The sequence below is a fragment of the Callithrix jacchus genome, chromosome 2 (assembly GCF_049354715.1).
Source record: "Callithrix jacchus isolate 240 chromosome 2, calJac240_pri, whole genome shotgun sequence".
Taxonomy (NCBI): domain Eukaryota; kingdom Metazoa; phylum Chordata; class Mammalia; order Primates; family Cebidae; genus Callithrix; species Callithrix jacchus.
The window spans coordinates 4,732,701-4,753,404 of NC_133503.1; the positions used below are offsets into that span (position 1 = coordinate 4,732,701).

The 20,704-nt window shown below is 47.0% G+C and overlaps 1 protein-coding gene across 2 annotated transcripts in view; it reads right to left on the minus strand.

Annotated features, from left to right (window-relative positions):
* Positions 1-20,704, minus strand: part of GALNT17 (polypeptide N-acetylgalactosaminyltransferase 17) — a 568,205-nt gene that overhangs the window by 23,602 nt on the left and 523,899 nt on the right. For both annotated transcript variants that reach the window (XM_002743912.6, XM_078354172.1), the window contains 2 exons: positions 15,913-16,050; positions 8,265-8,360 (listed from right to left, as the gene is read on the minus strand). In XM_002743912.6, coding sequence (XP_002743958.1) covers positions 8,265-8,360; positions 15,913-16,050 — 234 coding nt within the window. The remainder of the gene's footprint in view (positions 1-8,264; positions 8,361-15,912; positions 16,051-20,704) is intronic.

Below are 20,704 nucleotides of genomic sequence, written 5' to 3' on the forward strand. Positions count from 1 at the left end.
GGATGCCTGCACATGATGGAGCGAGAGATGCCTGCACATGATGGAGCGAGGGATGCCTGTACATGATGGAGCGAGGGATGCCTGTACATGATGGAGCGAGGGATGCCTGTACATGATGGAGCGAGGGATGCCTGTACATGATGGAGTGAGGGATGCCTGTACATGATGGAGTGAGGGATGCCTGTACATGGGTACTTACTCCTGTACACTGATGGGACTGAGTTGCTGCAATCTCATGACCAAACATGGACAGATAAAGAGTGTTTTTTGTTTTTTTTGAGACAGTCTCACTCTGTCACCAGACTGGAATGCAGTGGTGAGACCTTGGCTCACTGGAATCTCCACCTCCCAGGTTCTCTGCATCCGTGCCTCAGACTCCCGAGTAGCTGGGATTACAGGCACCCACCGCCATGCTCAGCTACTTTTTGTACCTCTAGTAGAGATGAGATTGAGATCGACCATGTTGGTCAGGATGGTCTCGATCTTTTGACTTTGTGATCTGCCCACCTCGGCCTCCCAAAGTGCTGGGGTTACAGGTGTGAGCCACCGCACCTGGGCAAGAGTTGTTTCTTAATGGATAAGCAAAAACAGTGGTCTCTTGAGGTCGAATCTACTCCTGGTGAAGATATTGTGACTACTGTTGAAATCACAACAGAATATTTAGAATATCTCATAAACTTAGGTGACATATCAGCAGGGAATATATAGTAACTCAAGCCTTCCCGTTCTGTGTATGTGGACCATGAGAGCCACTTCTCAGGGATGATTAGAAAAATGGAACTGGGGATTGGAAATACAAAAGGAAGCAAAGCAGATGGCAGAGAAAGAGGCTTGCGCCCCCCAAAGCCCCGGGAAACCCTCAGCAAGCAGAAAGCACGGAAAGCTGCACTGCCTGGAGGCCTGCAAAGACGTGGCTGTAAGGGGTGGACACACAGGCTGATGGAGGCAGGACCCGGGAGGTGGGAGCTGACAACCCCATGTAATAAAATCAGAAACGCTTTGAATATTTTGTGGGAAGATGAGTCAGAGAAGCAACAACAACAACAAAAAGGCTGTTAATATTCTCACTATCTGCATGCAACAGGGTAAAACGAATTTATAAGTGTGCACTGGAATGCAGGAGGAGGGGTTTAAAAAATATGGCCTAAGAGAAAGTAGAAAATGAAAACTCCGTGGTGCCGAGTTTCAGTTACACAGAACACCATCAGCACTTCCTCTCCTCTTTCCTGTCTCATCTCCCCTTGTGTGTGCAGTAGGTTTTCTCAGCATCGAAAGGTCAGGTGCAGTGGCTCACACCTGTAATCCCAGCACTTTGGAAAACTGAGGCAGGAGAATCTCTTGAGCCTAGTAGTTCAAGACCAGCCTGGGCAACAGAGCAAGACCCCATCTGTACAAATAATACAAAAAATTAGCTAGGCATGGTGGTGTGCACCTGTAGTTCCAGCTTCTCAGGAGGCTGAAGTGGGAGGATCACTCGAGGCTGGGAGATTGAGGCTGCAGTGACCTATGACTGCACCACTGCACTCCCACCTGGGTGACAGAGTGAGACCCCGTCTTGAAATATATAATTAATTAATAATAAAACACACACACAAAAATATAAGAGTATCCACCCTCAGTCTCCCAACTGTTTTCTGCACAGTCTACAGTTCCCGATTTGACCCCCATGGTGCTTTCCAGGAGCTGGGTTCTTGTGGATGGAAAGGGATGACTGGCTTTGCTTCTTATCAAATAAGAGAGGCATATTCCCAGAATCTCAGGCCTGTTTCTGGACCAAAGCCATCTTGTCCTGGGTGGAAACTCCAATGTGCTCTCAAGGGCTGCATCGCCTGAGCTCCGACACCTAAACATGATCGTATCTGGAATCCAAGAGGCTGCTGCGTGTCACTCGCCTCTGTGTTTTCCGACAGCGACTGGGAGCCTCCTACATGCTAATAGCTCTCTGGAGCCCCATCACTCCAGCAGGGCACAGGTCCCTTATTGGCACAATGCATCATAATGACAAGGTGTTTGGATGATGTATCGCTTAAAAGATGAAGCCATCAGAGAATGAGTCCAAGATCAGATTGAATTTAATTATGGGCTAAAAGAATCTCATCTGTCATTCTGGTGATGAGTTAACTGAGAGAAGAAATGTGGGTCTCTCGGAAACGGATGGAGAGGAGGAGGAAAGTGTATTGATTGACAGGGAGGACGAACAGGAGGGGTCACTAATGCCCTCCCCTGAGCCAAAAAGGTCTGAATCAGAAAGATCCTGGGAACAGAGCTTGACACCTCCCAACGTTCATTTGATAACCGCCACCCCAACTCCTTCCCACAGTGCGTACCTCACCTCACCAACATCTCATGACAGCCAGTGGCTATTTCAGTGCCCACTGAAATCACCAGGGCTGCTTCTTGTGGACCCTGCCAGTCACACCCTGTCTGTGGTATGGGCTGTGGATGGATGGGCAGTGAGTCTCAGCTCAGGGACGAGGCTGCATCAGAATCTGCAGGAACGCATTAGGTCTGAACATGTGCAGGTGTACAGGCGACTTCTATGAACAGTCCCTCAAATGTGGCTGTGATGTGTATAAAAGCACGTTGAAGGCTGGGAGCACTGGCTTACACCCCTGATCCCAGCACTTTGGGGGCAGTGGTTGGCAGATCGTTTGAGCCCAGCCTGGGCAACACAGTGAGACCCCCATCGCTACAAAAATTTAAAAAAAAAAAAAAAAAAGGCTGGCATGGTGGTGTGTGACTAGTCTCAGCTACGCAGGAGGCTAAGGCAGCAGGATCGCCTGCACCCAGGAGTTCAAGGTCACGGTGAGCTCTGATTGCACCAGTGCGCTCCGCCCTGGGTGACAGAGTGAGATGCTGTCTCTAAACAGAAGAAATCTTTTAAAGAAGGATACAGGGGCAGAGGGAGGAGTGCACTGCACAGCGGCTCGTGGAAATACTGAACTGCTCTGTATCTTGATTATTATGTGATTCCTTAATCATAGGTGCTTGCTGAGATCTGCAAAATTATATATTATAAAGAGTAAATATTACCTTAAAATGAAAAAAACCCTCAACTATATAAAAACTAAGATAGTATTATACGTTAAAAAACAAATTAAGCTAGGACACGAGGCCTAAGCAGGGCCGGTCCTGAGCAGACAGGGGCATATGGTCACCACCTATACAGCCTAACAGATAGCCTTATCCAAAACATGTTCAGTTGGCTGTGAGGGTGACCGGGCTGTGACATCTGTCACCCCACTGATTGCCAGGGTTGATTCACCTGATCGGGCTGGCCAGGTGGGTGTCCTCTTCCTCCCTCATCACTCCATGTGTGTCCCTCCTGAAACCACATGCTTGGTCGGAGAGGATGACCATCCCCCATAGAGGAAGCCCAGTCCCTGGTCAAGGGTATATGAGTAGCCTCGCTCCCCTGCTGATACCTCCAAACAAGCTCTCAAAATTGATGCTCAATATATAGTTGTGAATTGAAAAAGAAAAGCACCTGGTAACGCTTGCGACCATGTGGCATCCCAGGCCCCACCTCTGCTACGTCTGGGGTTGGACTCTGGAAGCAGCAGTTGCAATAAGTCCCCAGAGGGTTCACAGGGTTAGTGGACCACACCTGAGATGCTGGACGGAAGCCCCAGTCCTTGATCTCAGCACTGGTGGCTCTCCATGCTCCGCCCCTCCTGGCTGCCCTGAACCACCTGCTTCTGCCAACTGCGTGATTCTTCCCTGAAATGTGTCTCATGCTTCCAGCCTCAGAACCTGGGATTACACGCTCCATTCCTCTCTGCTTCCTTTGAGTCTTTCCACGGTATTTTACTGTGGCCTGGAGAACACTGAGGGGCTCCAGGATGGGAGGTGCTCTCCAGAATTCACCAGGTGCAGAGCAGAGTACCCAAGACCAAGAGTTATGGGACAGTGGTTTCACAACTGGCATTGCCCTTTCTGAATCTCCATGTTCTCATTAATTAAAAAAAAAAGAAAAAGAAAAAGTGGGTGGTGCCAGGCAAGCTGGCTCACACCCATAATTCTAGCCCTCTGGGAGGCCAAAGTGGGAGAATTGCTTGAGGTTAGGAGTTCGAGACCAGCTTGGGCAATATAGTGAGGCCCCATCTCTACAAAATTTAAAAGATTAGCTGGGTGTGGTGGTTCATCCCAGTAGTCCCAGCTACTCTGGAGGCTGAGGCAGGAGGATTGCTTGAACCCAGGAGTTTGAGGCTACAGTGAGCTATGATTGCACCACTGCACTCTGGCCTGGGTGACAGAACAAGACCCTGTCTCAAATAAAAAATAAAGTCATCAGGAAGCTGAGGTAGAGAATTGCTTGAACCTGGGAGATGGAGGGTGCAGTGAGCAGAGATCGTGTCACTGCACTCCACTCTGGGCCACAGAGCAAGACTCTGTCTCAATCAATCAATCAATCAATCAATCAATCAAGTTGGAGGGGGGATGGAGGAGGTTACTATCTACCAGACATCGTAGCTGGAAGGATTAAACATGTCACCAAAAACAGAAATGGGTGTGGGAAGTCAAAGTCCTCTTCAAAGTCTCCTTTCTTGTTAAAGGATAAGTCGTAAGTGTGCTAAGAACTCTTTGTTAGGCCCTATCCTATGTAGCTGTTAGACACGCCGTGCTTACAGGCTCGTAGTACGTTCGACTTCCTTGTCCTTTGACCAAGATACCTGTGCTGGACATGCTCGCAGGCATGTCCCAGCTCTCCATGGCTTTTACCTGTTTATAAAGTTTCCAGTTATTAGCCAGTCGGGTTTTAGTTTACATGGTGCGGTCTGGCTCCAGCCAATGGAGATCAGACTCAGCAGGAAGGACGACCCCAAGTGTGTAAGGGGTAAATTTATGTGTTTTCCTCTGTTCTTTATTCTCATGGCAAGATGGTGAGTGAGAGGACCCTTCCTGGGTTCCAGGAAGTAAGAATTGTGTCGTTGAAAGACTCTTTGTCTCAGGGCTGATTTTTCTTTGCCGCACCGAGAGTCTATTTACAACATACTGCAGCCTTGATTTTTTTTTTTTTTTTTTTTGGAGACAGAGTCTCTCTCTGTCGCTCAGGCTGCAGTGCAGTGGCATGATCTAGGCTCACTGCAACTTCTGCCTCTTGGATTCAAACGATTCTCCTGCCTCACCCTTCCCAAACAGCTGGGATTACAGGCGTGTGCCACCATGCACAGCGAATTTTTGTATTTTTAGTAGACACAGGGTTTCACCATGTTGGCCAGGCTGGTCTTGAACTCCCGTCCTGAAGAGATCCATCCACCTTGGCCTCCCAAAGTGCTGGGATTACAGGCATGGTCAGCCAATGCGTCCGACATTGACATTCTATTTTTAAATAAAACTCAGGCTTCCAAAAAGAAGCGGATGTTTGTCTAATTCAAATTAGTAACCAGCCAAAACCAAGGAGACAGGCATTTCCGAGCGAGCGAGACTCTCGGAGTGGCCAGGAACCGTTTATATCTTGTTGACAAACACATGTTTCAAGACAGGAAATTAGCCTCCTCCATGCCCATTTTATCTGTTTAATTGCTGTTTGATAATAAATTACAACATAGAGTCCATTAATGAAGCCAGTGATGTCCCTGGAACACCAATTCCTACTGCTGGGGGCTGCCTGTTTATAGGAGCTCTGATTCTGCCACTGTTTGCACCCGTGGCACTTTGGGACGCAGTTTAGAAGGATTTGGGTTGGACGACAGGACTCCTTGCACAAAAGGAGTGGGTTTGGGAAGCGGGGGAGCCTTGATGAGTGAGCAGAGGGACAGCCTGGCAGCTGGAGAGCCGTGCCAAGAGTGCTCTAATTCAGGACACGTGGCTGAACAGAAAGCAACATTGGATTGACTTTTTAAAAAGCAGCTGGCGGAAAGCAGCCGGGGCCCAGTGAACAAGTGTCTATCCCAGAGCCAGGGGGAGCCGTGAGCAGCCTAATTCGGTCTGCCGTTCTAAATCAACTCAATCTAATCAGCTCAATGGCAGGAGCTCTCACTTGGAAAAGTTCCGCACACAGGTGGAGCTGGGAAAGATGAAACCCAGAGATTTCCTAATGAAGGCGCCACGCTGTGCTGGGAGTGCCGCTGAGCTCCCAGCGGGAAGGGAGATTTGATGTCTGGCTCCTGCCTGGGGAGGAAGTAGTAGGTGGTCACCTTCAGAGTGAAAAACCTTCATTAAATTTTAACCACAGGCTCAAGCACAGCGGCTGACACCTGTAGTCTCAGCACTTTGGGAGGCGGAGGTGAGAGAATTGCTTGAGGTCTGGAGTTCCAGATCCTCTCCCCTGCCATCTCTCTCTCTCTCTCTCTCTCTTTGTCCTTCCTTTTTCCTTCCTTCCTTCTTTTCTTCCCTCCCTCCCTCCCTCCCTCCCTCCTTCCTTCCTTCTCTCTTTCTTTTGATAGAGTCTTGCCTGTCGCCCAGGCTGGAGTGCAATGGCACGAGCTCAGCTCACTGCAACCTCCGCCTCCCGGGTTCAAGTGATTCTCCTGCTCCAGCCTCCCCAAGTAGCTGGGATTACAGGCGTGCACCACCATGCCCAGCTGATTTTTGTATTTTTAGTAGAGATGGGGTTTCCCTGTGTTGGATGGGCTCAAACTCCTGACCTGATCTGCCTGCCTTGGCCTCCCAAAGTGCTGGGATTATAAGCATGAGCCACTGCGCCTGGCCTCGGTGGGAGACTTTCTTGAGCCCAGGAGGTCGAGGCTGCAGTGAGCTATAATTGCACCATTGCACTCCTGTCTCCAAAAACACAAAAACAAAAGTTTCGACCATGTCCTGAAAGTGGGCCATCCAGGCATTCCTGCTGGTCCATCAGGGCCCCACAGGGCAGAAGCTTGATGGAGGAGGGGCTATGAGAAATAAAAGCTCCAGACAGAAAGGGAAGGAAGGTCAAGTTCGCAGCAGTCTGCCCCAGACTAAGCTTGGAGGTGTGGACATCACAGGGTGTTAGAGATGCTGAGGTAGACAGATGGGCAGGGGAGGGGCCACAGGGCCACAGGGCCACAGAAGGCAGGCACAGCAGCCCAGACAGGGAGGGCAGGGGCCACAGGGCCACAGAAGGCAGACACAGAGGCCTTACAGTCCAGCTGTCAGGTTCACCCAAGAGCTTCCTGAGTGGCTTTAGAAACCTTCCCCTGAAATACCCAAAGCAAAATGCAACTTCTTAGAGCCACCTGGGGAAGCTCCGGGATCAGACCGTCTTTACCCTGTTCCACGTTCACAGGAGGAGTGGACGTCCTCGGCAGTTTTTGATTATGCCAGTATCTAACTGCCATAGCTCTTAGGATGTCACCGTGACTGAGTGCTCCATTCAAGTGTGCCTTATTCAGAAGAGTCTGGCAGTTAAGTGCTCTTTCCACAGCTCCTCTTGGCGTAACTGCCTCAGAGGGTGATGGGCACAGCCATGGGCCCGGGAGTGGGACTGCCCTCGGCTCAGCCTCTGGGATCTTGCTGCCTGGGCCACAGGCTGTGGGTACCCAGGGAAGCTGGTGTGGGAAGTGTGCTGGGTGTGGCCTCCCACCTTCTGTGTCCCCTCTCTTCGAGCCCTCTGGGCCCAGGACCACGAGTCCCTGTCTCCAGCTCCTGGCCATCCCAGCCTGAGGCTGGCTAGGGGCTTTTCATCTGGTCTATTCCAAGAGGCAGCTTCTTAGACAGTCCCCTCTGGAGCTGCTCTTTGCAGTCTAAACACACCTCCTGCCCACCCCCAGGGGAGCCTTCTAGTGGCTCCCTGACATCCTCTGGATCAAGTCCCAGTTCCTCAAACCAGCAGCATCAGCACCACCCAGGAATCAGAAACGCAAAACCGGGGCTGGGTGCTGAGGCTCACGCCTATAATCCCGGCACCGTGGGAGGCCGAAGGTGGGAGGAACCCTTGAGGCCAAGAGTTAAGACTCCATCTCGACAGAAAATGGAAAATTGAGCTGGACATGGTGGCATTAGCCTTCAGTCCTAGCTACTAAGAAGGCAGGGCGACTGGCCTTCTTGAGCCAAGGAAGTTGAGGCTGCCGTGAGCTGTGATCACACCACTGCACTCCAGCCTGGGCAACAGAGTGACACTCTATTTAAAAAAAAAAAAATCTGTGTGGCTGCAACAACCACTTATGAATCTCTTCCCTAGCTGCTTCAGAGAAATAGCCAGAGAGACTCCTGCCTTCTTAAAATCTCAGAATACATAACTCCCGAGGTAGACGGCAACAAAGGTACCCAGAAGGCCTGCAAGGCCCCTGTGGGCCCGAGATGGTGCTATGACTTCCTTCCTCGTCAGAGACGAGTCCTACCTGAGGTCCCCAGCCGTGACACGGGTACAATATTGCTGTGTGGTTCTCCAGCGGCCCCTGGTCCAAGCAGACGTCTTTTGCCTTGTTGTTGCGAAGCTGCAAGAACAGACAAAACACGACCCATCAGAGCTCAGCTAGCAGGGGTGGGGATTCCCAATCACTGCTCCACCGCGCCTTGGTTCTGACTTCCTGACGGGAACAACACACGAATTTCTGAGTGAGGACCGGGCTCCAGTCTGTGCACTGATCACTGCAGCAAGAAAGATCAGGTCTCAAGGTGGACAGCATGGGTGCTCGGTCTCTGACTGCGTCCTGAGCAGCTCGGACCCCACCCTCACAGCACCTCCATCCCCAACATGTCAGGCAATCACAGGGAGCTGCTGCGTATAGGAGCACTGGTTACCTCGATCTCAAGCTTCTCAATGGCTTTTAAACGTCTAAGTGGCTTCTAAGCTCTCAGTGGCTTGGAAAATCTGGTTATCCAGATCTTAGCCTTCTAAGTGGGCCTTAGCACCAACATGGATTTTAATAAACTAGGTAATCACGGGTTAGCTTCTCATGTCATTATTTGCATAAAGGCATGAAGAACAGATATGGTGGCTCACACCTGTAATCCCAGCACTTTGGAAGGCTGAGGCAGGAGGATCACTTGAGCCCAGGAGTTCAAGACCAACGTGGGCAACATAATGAGGCCCCATCTCTACAAAACCATTAAAACAAATTAACAGCTGGGTGCAGTGGCTCACACCTGTAATCCCAGCACTTTTTGGGACGCTGAGGTGGGTGGATCAAGACCAGCCTGACCAACATGGCGAAACCCTGTCTCTACTAAAAATACAAAAAATTAGCTGGGCATGGTGGTACATGTCTGTAATCCCAGCTACTTGGGAGGCTGAGGCAGAATTGCTTGAACCCAGAAGGCGGAGGTTGCAGTGAGCTGAGATTGCGCCATTGCACTCCAGACTGGGCAACAAGAGCAAAACTGTCTCAAGAAAACAAAAACAAAAACGAAACAAATTAACCAGGAGTGGTGGCACACACTTGTAGTCCCAGCTACTCAGGGGGCTGAGATGGGAGGATCGCTTGAGCCCAGGAGTTCCAGGCTGTACTGAGCTGGGATTGTACCACTTCACTCTAGCCTGGGCGACAGAGCAAGACCTATTTCTAAAAAAAAAGAAAAAATACCTAAACGCTTGCTATCATAAAACGCTCTAGCAGCATCTATTTCTATGTTCAGAAACGCTGACTGATACTATGCTATGCTAAGTACCATTGTAGGTGTATGGAACGCACCTGTGGACGAAATAGACAAAAGTCCTCAAAGCAGCAACACCCCGAAACTAGGCATGTGTCTTGGGGAGCGTGTAAGGACTGATCTAATTTGGATCTCTGGGTGCACTGTGGTCTATAGGGTACGCATCCCCCCAGCACCCCGGGGTCTCAATGCGTGGGTAAAAGGCAGCGTTGCTGGACCTCTCGTCTATACTCATTCCCTCCAGATTATATCCCCCATGGAAACAAAGAGAGAAAAGGGCATTCTGTTCTCTGTGTACTCAGATTGGGTTTAGGCTCACACAACGTGAGCAGATTTCTAAATCCTTTTCTTCCTTTGAGTGACAGGGTCTTGCTTTGTACCCCAGGCTAGAGTGCAGTGGTGTGATCAGAGCTCACTGCAGCCTCCATCTCCCGGCCTGAAGCAATCCTCCCACCTCAGCTTCCCCAAGTGCTGGGATTACAGGTGTGAACTACTGTGCCTGCCCGAGAGTTCTTTACATATTAAGGTCATGAATGTTTTAACAGAATATTTGCTTTACGTCATGATTGGAGATTGCCAGGCTTTTAAATTTTGTTCTAATATTTATGCAATCAAATCTATCATTAAGTAATTTAATATTTATTGAGGGCCTGGGAAGTGCCTGGCACTGTGCTAAATGCAATGAACAAAAGATAAATAACATTCCCTGCCTTGAAGTAGCCCACCGTCTACTGCAATGACTGAGATATGCCAAGGCCAACAAGGAGAATTTCTTTTTTTTTTTTTTTTTTGAGATGGAGTCTCACTCTGTCACCAGGCTGGAGTGCAGTGGCGTGATTTCAGCTCACTGCAACCTCCACCTCCTGGGTTCAAGCAATTCTCATGCCTCAGCCTCCCAAATAGCTGGGATTACAGACATGCGCCACCACACCTGACTAATTTTTGTATTTCTAGTAGAGACGAGGTTTCACCATGTTGGCCAGGATGGTCTCGATATCCTAACCTCATTGTCTATCCACCTCGCCCTCCAAAGTGCTGGGATTATAGGCATGAGCCACTGTGCCCCTGCCAAGAACTTCTTTACCCCTTCTGGGAATTCAGAGGTAACTGCTAAGGGAGGTGACTCCTGCCCTAAGCCTTATAAAGAGTATGTGGGCTGGGTGCAGTGGCTCACGCCTGTAATTCTAATGCTTTGGGAGGCTGAGGCTGTAAGATTGCTTAAGGTCAGGAGTTCGAGGCAAGCCTGGGCAACATAGGGAGACCCCCCCGCCGTCTTCACAAAAAATAAACAAATTAGCCAGGCGTGGTGGCATGTGCTTGTAGTCACAACTACCTGGGAGGCTGGGGTGGGAGGATGGCTTGAGGCCAGGAGTTTGAGGCTATAGTGAGCTGAGATTGTGCCACTAGACTCCATCTTGGGTGACAGCAAGGCTGTGACTGACTGACTAAATATATAAATAAATGTTGTCTGGAGCCAACAGCAGTGGCTCACACCTGTAGTACCAGCTACTCAGGAGGCTGAGGTGGGAGGATCGCTTGAGCTCAGGAGTTCAAGCCATAATCATGCTGCTGCACTCCAGCCTGGGCAATAGAGCAAGACTCCGTCTCTTTAAAAAAAAAAAAAAAGCTGTCTAAAAAACGGTAATTTTTGCTGCCAAGCAGAATTTCAAAATTTTGGTTCCTTTCATTGAACACTATAGTCCATCTGAAATATGTATCTGTAAATGGTGACTCTCAGCAGGTGGGAAGGAGTGAGAGAACCAAATCCCTTAAAATGTTAACACTGATTATATCTGGGAATTGGGATTTGGAGTAAGTTTAGTTTTCATCTTTATATTTCCAATAGAATGTATGTGTTGAATTTATTATTTTAAAAAGAAAATGTGTAAAAACAAAAAGCTTCTCTCTTCCAAAAAAACCGACTATGATCACAGTGTCACCTCCAGTGCCACCCCCACTATACAGCTCAAGGGACATCATTTATACTGTGGTTGATGCCAAAGGCAACCCATGGAGTTGTGCAGTGCACAGACTGTGGAGCTGTACACAGCAGCTCTGGCAAACTTCCACCTAGGTGGTTCATGCCTATAGCCCCAGATACCCGGAAGCGGAAGTGGGAGAATCACTTGAGCCCAGGAAATCGAGGCCAGCCTGGGCAGCATAGTGAGACTCCTTTTCTAGAAATAAATAAATAAGTAAACAAAATTAGCCAGGTGTGACGGTGTGTATCCATAGTCCCAGCTGAGGGAAGGCTGAGGTGGGACGATTGCTTGAGTCTAGGAGTTCAAGCCTGCAGTGAGCCAAGACTGTGCCACTATACTCCAGCCCGGGGGGCAAGGCTGGTCGTCGTTTTTATTGTTTCCTTTTTAGTAACTATTTTACTTGTAATGATAAAAGGACCACCTAACATTAGTGAAAGTCGGGAAAGTCTGACAAAGTACCCCACGACTGCTCAAAGTCCTGCTTCCCACCCGAGGTAATTATAACCATCTTCTCCGTCTCCCAGAGCTACTGTTAACTCTTGCTTCCACTCTAAAATAGCAGCAAATTCAGTTTGATCAGCCTGAGATTTCCTTCTTAAGCATTATGGCATCAATGTTTTTCTCATGTCATTAAACTTTTGTATGCACTATTTGTAACGGCTATAAAATAGTTCAAACCACGAATGCATTATATTCAACTAATCTTCAAGGTAAATTTGAAACAAAAATTTCCTCAAAAATAACATGTCTGAGCTGAACAATTTTACTCTCAAATCTGTCCTTATTTCGGATTATTTGCTTGGGATAAGAGTGGAGAAGAGACTGTCATTAAGCTTTTTAGTACATGTGGGTCAAATTGCTTTTTAAAAGGCTTGTTGCAATTTGCATACTCACAGAGGATACGGGTTTTTTTCATGTTGCTAAGACCTTGCCTGCGAAGTAACAACATACATTCCAAGAAATGAATCTTTGTTTGTTTGGGGATAGGGAAAAAACAAAGCTATCTCTGTCTATTTAATTTTTTATTTTCTTTGACTCTGAAATAAATTTAAAATTTTCATGCGTTTTTCACCCATGTGTATTTTTTCTTATGTAATTGACCTTGTGCTTTGCTTATTTTTCTTTGGGAATGTTTTATTTTGTTGTTTAAATCAAATTTTTAAAATCATGCCTTTAATCCCAGCACTTTGGGAGGCTGAGGTGGGTGGATCACTTGAGGTCAGGAGTTGGAGACCAGCCTGGTCAACATGGTGAAACCCCATCTCTACTAAAAGTACAAAAATTAGCTGGGCGTGGTGGCACGTGCTTGTAGTCCCAGCTACTACAGGCAGGCTGAGGCAGGAGAATCGCTTAAACCTGGGAGGTGGAGGTTGCAGTGAGCCGAGATTGCACCACTGTAAGCCAGCCTGTGTGACTCTGTCTCAAAAAAAAAAAAAAAAATTAACTTAACTTGTAGAACTTATTATATATGAATGGTATTTGTTCATCTATGGTATTTGTGGTATACGTATTTCCAGTTTGGTGTGTTCTCTACTCAGTTGATGTACAGATTATTTTAATATTTATGAGCTTGGATCCATGACACCTTCCTTTGCGTTTCTTTCTGTGGCTTTCATTCTTAGAAAGCCCTTTCTCATTCAGAGATCAGATTCATCACTATTTCTGTGTGGCTCTTTGATTATTTCTTGCATGTGATGCTACAGTCAGTCTGAACTCTACTTTGGTATATGGCAAGCTGTAAGGACCTGAATTGATTTCTTTTCCAAAGAGCTAGGCAATTGACCCAGTTGTTTTAGGATTAATCCATTCACTGCTCATTGTGCTTCGATCCTTCCTATTTAATCTTACTTCGATAGTTAAAAAAATATTCATACTTTTATCTTGGGGAAGAAAACACAAGGCAGTTCAGGTCTATAAATAACTACTGCTGTGTGCCAGGTACCTTCTTTTTATTTTTCTTTTTTTTTGAGACAGAGTCTCACTCTGTTACCCAGGCTGGAGGGCAATGGCACGATCTCAGCTCACTGCAAACTCTGCCTCCCAGGTTCACGTGATTCTCCTGCCTCATCCTCAAATAGCTGACATTGCCGGCATCTGCCACCATCCCCAGCTAGTTTCTGTGTGTTTTTAGTAGAGATGGGTTTTTTCACCATGTTGGTCAGGCTGGTCTCGAACTCCTGCCTTCAAGTGATCTGCCCATATTGGCCTCCCAAAGTGCTGGGATTACGAGCGTGAGCCACTGAGCTTGGCCACGCCAGGTACTGTTCTAAGAACTCTACATATCACAGCCCACTTTATCCTCCCAGGAACCCTGTAGAGGAGGTACTCTCCTTCCTCCCATTTTATAGATTAGGGAATGGCAGCCAGGAGGAGCCACACAGCCAGTAACAGCCTACTAGGATTTGAACCCAGCAGGCTGGCTCCACTCTCCATGTGTCCCCAACCACCCCAGAGACCGCCCTTGCAGATGCCAGCAACCCGTTCCAAATTCCAGCTCAGGAGGGTCCTCACTCTACATCCGATGACTTAACCTAGGGTTGATTTACTTTCTATAAAAGGCAGCAGGCGCGGTGGCTCAAGCCTGTAATCCCAGCACTTTGGGAGGCCGAGGCGGGTGGATCATGAGGTCAAGAGATCCAGACCATCCTGGTCAACATGGTGAAACCCCGTCTCTACTAAAAATACAAAAAATTAGCTGGGCATGGTGGCGCGTGCCTGTAATCCCAGCTACTCAGGAGGCTGAGGCAGGAGAATTGCTTGAACCCAAGAGGTGGAGGTTGCGGTGAGCTGAGATCGTGCCATTGCACTCCAGCCTGGGTAACAAGAGCGAAACTCCGCCTCAAAAAACAAAAACAAACAAAAAAAAGGCAGCAGGCAAAGGCTAGGAAAATCCATAGTTGTAGAAAAATGTAAATACTCTGAGTTGAAGGGATTCTTCATAGCTTTAACCTGGTAGTCACAGGGAGTTGCAGGGAAGAAAACCAGGTTGTGGAGCTAATGAGGTGTCTCTGCCACATTGAGAGCACCCAGCTCCCTACTCCTTGGCCTGACTGTGTGTCCCCAATTCTGTCTCAGACAGGCATTGCAAAAAGGACAAGGTAGATGCATGAGTGTTTCTATATGAAGATGTTCTCAGCAATGGTATGATATTTTAAAACTGGAAACAACACCAGCGTCTCACACAAAACGTGGAACCATGTGCAGCATTGATCAGTGGCAAAAATATTTAACAACACAGTTACATATTCTCTATATTATTGAGTAAATTTTCAAATTGTTAGGCATTGTGAACAGAATGGTTTCAGTAAAAAAAAAAAAAAACCATGGGTATACACACACACACACACGCAGGCCAGAGGCCCATACGTCAAAGTGTACATGTTATCTCTGGTATCTGGATGTCCACGTCCAATCTTGGTTTCATGACTTATAAGCTCTGTGACCTTAGGTAAGTTAGATAATTTCTCTAAGTTTCAGTTTTCTTCTTAATAAAACAGAAAGAATGCCAGTCTCTCAAAAGACGGTGAAATGGACCTATATGCAGAAAGCACTGAGAAGAGTGCCCGGTACTTCCCCAGCACTCAAACATTCGTCCCTAGTATTAGTATTTTCAAAATGTTCTCAACTGAATACCGATGGTATTTGTAATTAGAGAAAAATCGCTTTGCCCTCAGGTTTAGCAAGGTGACATGACCACAGCACAGGCGCTAGCTGAGAACATTTCCTCCCTTCTTTGATGGGAAGTGATTGCAGCCCACAGCACAGAGCGATGGAGGCCTCCAACCCCCTGCCTCTATTTGCATCCCAACTTCCTGCTCAGTATCTCCACTTACAGGTCCCAGAGGACCTCAAAGTCAACATTTCCCAAACACTGTTCATTATCTGCTACGTATCTCAGGCCAAGAAGACTCCCAGTCTTGTTTGCTTGTTTGCTGTGTTTTGTTTTGAGATACAGTCCTGCTCTGTCGCCCAGGCTGGAGGGCAGTGGCACTATCTCCACTCACTGCAAACTCCGCCTCCTGGGCTCAAGCGATTCTCCTGCCTCAGCCTTCTGAGTAGTTGGGATTACAGACATGCACCACGACACCCAGCTAATTTTTGTATTTTCAGTAGAGACGGGGTTTCACCATATTGGCCAGGCTGGTCTCAACCTCCTGACCTCGTGATCTGCCTGCCTCGGTGTCCCAAAGTGCTGGGATTACACACGTGAGCCACCGGACCCAGCCACAGTCTTTCATCCATAGTCCACTGTAACATTCATCACATTTGTTCCCTACCCCAACCCTCCAGCTAGACAGAATCTTGCTGTCAGGGATGGCCCCTCCAAAAAACACTCCTTGAATGAGTGAATGAGCAACCCCCAGCACCTTAAACAGCATTCCAAGCCAGAAGCATGCAGGGTCCAAATTACCTCCCCGTAAGCAATTGTATTATTGTATCTTCTCATTTCTGGGTAAACGTGGTCCAGGTACCACTGGAAATTCTTACACTTCAAACTTTTCCTTAACGCTCTTCTTTCGGACACATCACCGATGTCAATTCCCGGATTCTGAAAGGGAAGAGAAGCCAACGGGTGTTAGTGATGGTGGCGTGCGGGCCACGTGGGGCACAGGTGGAGCCGCTTTGAGGGAAACCTTCACATAGAAGATCCTAAGCCTCATGCTTATTCTGAACGGTGGTTTTCTTCGCTTTTGTTTTTCTGAGACAGAGTCTCGCTCTGTCACCCAGGCTGGAGTGCAGTGGCACAATCTCGTCTCACTGCAACCTTGGCCTCCCAGGTTCAAGTGATTTTTCTGCGTCGGCCTCCCCAGTAGCTAGGATTACAGGCTCGTGCCACCAGGCACAGCTAATTCTTGTATTTTTAGTAGAGACAGGGTTTTGTCGTGTTGGCCAGGCTGGTCTCAAATTCCTGAACTCAAGAGATTCGCCAGCCTCTGCCTCCCAAAGTGCTGGGATTGCAGGTGTGAGCCACTGCACCCAGCCAGAAGGGCAGTTTAAGGAGACCTGTTTGCTTCACCCAGACCCAGGCCAGGGAATCCTCGTTCCTGAGCAAAGTCAGAACCCGAAGCAGTAAAGGTCTCAGACAAGCCAACTGTCCTTACCATTGCTATGCAAATGGATTTCTGGGACACACTGATGTCGACGACCTGCATTCTCAGTTTCTGCTCTCCCACATTTCCTTAGTAACTATCAGAGCCAATTATTAGAGGAATTATTTGATTAGGACAAGAAAATAAATGCCTACGACCCCCTCCCGTCTTTCTTTTTCATACCTGCGAAATTTCTCCTTTTGTTGGCTCTTTGCGAAGTTCATTATACGCGGAAGTGAAAATAGTTTTCTATGGCAAAGCTTGTAACGACGTTCTAATGAATAATTCAGTCTGCTTTTACAGAGCTAAACCTGTCATGGCTGCTGTGTGCTGGCAGGAAAAATAAAGGATCTGAAATACGACTCCGCAGACTCAGCTGCAAGACGGCCAGGAATTGGCGGAGACAGGATGCATTTGGGGGCCGGGAGAAGACGTCCAATTATGTCATTAAGATCACCTGCGCAGTCAGACAGTGATTTAAAGGGAAATCCCTCTAAATGTCAAACTTACTCAACCCAAAGACAACCCTGAGCTGTAACCCTGAACTCTTGGTTTTAATATATTCAGCTTCATTCATGAAAATGGTCTGGGTTTTGTTTGTTTGTTTTTCTGAGACAGTTTCACTCTTGTTGCCCAGGCTGGAGTGCAATGGCACAAACCTGGCTCACTGCAACCTCCGCCTCCCGGGTGCAAGCGATTCTCCTGCCCGGGCCTCCCAAGTAGCTGCGATTACAGGTGTGCGCCACCACGTCCGGCTCATTTTTGTATTTTTTAGTAGAGTTGGGGTTTCTCCATGTTGATCAGGCTGGTCTCAAACTCCTGACCTCAGGTGATCTGCCCGCCTCGGCCTCCCTAAGTGCTGGGATTACAGGCGTGAGCCACCACATCCGGCCAAAAAAGATCATTTTTTAAAAGCCTGGTAGGTTACCACTGGCATTCGGGATCAGAGATTGTTTGCAGTCGTGGACAAAGCCCTTGGCTACAGTCAAATATTTGAGTTCTTTGTCACTCTAAGTTACACCACCATTCCAGGTCAAAACTTGTGGCTCACGCCTGTAATCCCAGCACTTTGGGAAGCTGAGGTGGGAGGACTGCTTGAGCCAAAGAGTTCAAGACCAGCCTGGGCAACCTCTCAAACCCTCGTCACTATGAAAAATACAGAAGTTAGACAGGTGTGGTAGTGCACGCCCATGGTTCTAGCCACACAGGATGCTGAGGTGGGAGGATGGCTTGAACCTGGGAAATGGAGGTTTCAGGGAACCAAGATCATGCCACTATTCTGCAGCCTGTGTGACAGAGTGAGACCCTATTTCAAAAAACTAAATTCTCCTATACAAAACAGGAATAATAATAATAATACCTATTTCACTGGGCTGCGGTGAGGCTTTTGTTTTTTTTTTTTTTTTTTTTTTTTTGAGACGGAGTCTCACTCTGCTGCCCAGGCTGGAGTGCAGTGGCGTGATCTCAGCTCACTGCAACCTCTGTCTCCCGGGTTCAAGCGATTCTCCTGCCTCGGCCTCCAGAGGAGCTGGGATTACAGACAGGCATGCACAACCACACCCGGCTAATTTGTGTATTTTTAGTAGGGACCGGGTTTCACTCTATTGGCCTGGGGTGAGGTTCTGTATGAGGACCTGAACTGACATCCCTGCCCATGTGCTATGCGTGGGACCTTAGTCAAGTCACTTTTAGCTTCTCATAGCTTCAATTCCTTCGTCTGTAAAACGAGCAACATGATACGTTCATATCAAGCTAGCGTTTACGGGACCTTCATATTCGCTGAGCTCTCTTCTCAGTCTTGTTCTATCTTCATGGGAGTCCTTTCAGGTAAATATTAACAACCTGGTTTTAGATGAGGAAACTGAGGCAGACAGTTCTTCTGTTATGAGGTAGTTATGATAATTAAGTAAGATATTGCAAATAACGACTTACTAGGTCCCTGGGACACAGTAAGTGCTCAGCAAATGTTACACATCTTTACATAATAATCATGGATAAAAGCGCTTATTGCTTAACAGCTAGAAAGGGCTAAGTGGCCAGAAGGGTTTTTTTAATTCTTGAGAATATATTTCAAAACTGACAACAACATTGAGAAATCCTTCACTCTTATCTTCTTGACCCATAATCTGGCACATATTCTTCTGTTCTGGGCTCCAGTCTCCTGACACACAGGGGCTGCCATCTCTCAACAGGAACCACTCCAGGTGTTTCTGGCATGCCTCAGACCACCTATGGGTGCTCCGGCTAAGGAGATAAACTGAGCTGTGGTGGAGGGTGTAAGGTGCCCTGCTGTGCAGCAGAGGACAAACAATGCAGCATGTGCCAGGTGCCACTCTCAGCATGCCACATGTATGAATTCATTTAGTTCTCAAATCACCCCAGGAAGAAGAACCTGCTATTACTCCCATTTTACAGCTGAGGGAAATAAGGTACAATCGACCCTCTATATCCACAGTTTCTGCATCCATCGGTTCAACCAACTGAAGATTAAAAATATTTTTTAAGAGGCCAATAAGAACAATACAATAAAAGAACACAAATAAAGCCTAAGAATTATTTACATAGCATTTCCAAAGCATAAGAATTATTTGCACAGCATATATTGTATTATCTATAAGTAATCTAGAGTTGATTCAGCCATAAAAAGGAATGAATTAACAGCACTGCGATGACCTGGGTGGGACTGGAGACTATTATTCTAAGTGGAGCAACTCAGAAATGGAAAACCAAAGATCGTATGTTCTCACCAATATGTGGGAGCTAAGCGATGAGGACACGAAGGCATAAGAATGACACAATGGACTTTGCGGACCTGGGGGAAGAGTGGGAGGGGGAGAGGGATGAAAGACAATAACTACGGCGCAGTGTACACTGCTCGGGTGATGGGGGCACCAGGGTCTCTCAAATCTCCACTGAAGAACTTACCCATGTAACCAAACACCACCTGTACCCCAATAACTAAGGAAAAATAAAATAAAAAAAAATTTTGTGCTGCTGTCATAAAAAATATATATATATATTTGCACATAACCTAAGCATAAAGTCCTGTGCATGTATATATACATATATGTATATATATATATATATATATATATATATACACACACACACAGGATGTTTTATGTATACACACACACACACACAGCATTATGCTTAGGTTATGTGCAAATACTATGTGTATACACACACACACAAGCACACACAGGACATTATGTTTAGGTTATATGCATATACTATGTGTATATATACACACACACACACAGGACTTTATGCACACACACACACAGGACTTTATGCACACACACACACACAGGACGTTATGCTTAGGTTATGTGCAAACACTATGTTTATACACACACACACACAGGATATTATGCTTAGGTTATATGCAAATACTATGTGTATGTATACACACACACACACAGGACTTTATGCACACACACACACACACACAGGATGTTATGCTTAGGTTATGTGCAAACACTATGTGTACACACACACACACAGGCCCACACAGGACATTATGTTTAGGTTATATGCAAATACTATGTGTATATACACACACACACACACACACACACACACACAGGACGTTATGCTTAGGTTATGTGCAAACACTATGTTTATACACACACACAGGCACACATAGGATGTTATGCTTAGGTTATATGCAAATACTATGTGTATACACACACACAGAGGACATTATGCTTAGGTTATGTGCAAACACTATGTGTATACACACACACACAGGCCCACACAGGACATTATGTTTAGGTTATATGCAAATGCCATGTGTATATATACACACACACACAGAGGACGTTATGCTTAGGTTATGTGCAAACACTATGTTTATACACACACACAGGCACACATAGGATGTTATGCTTAGGTTATATGCAAATACTATGTGTATACACACACACAGAGGACATTATGCTTAGGTTATGTGCAAACACTATGTGTATACACACACACACAGGCCCACACAGGACATTATGTTTAGGTTATATGCAAATGCCATGTGTATATATGCACACACACACAGAGGACGTTATGCTTAGGTTATGTGCAAACACTATGTTTATACACACACACAGGCACACATAG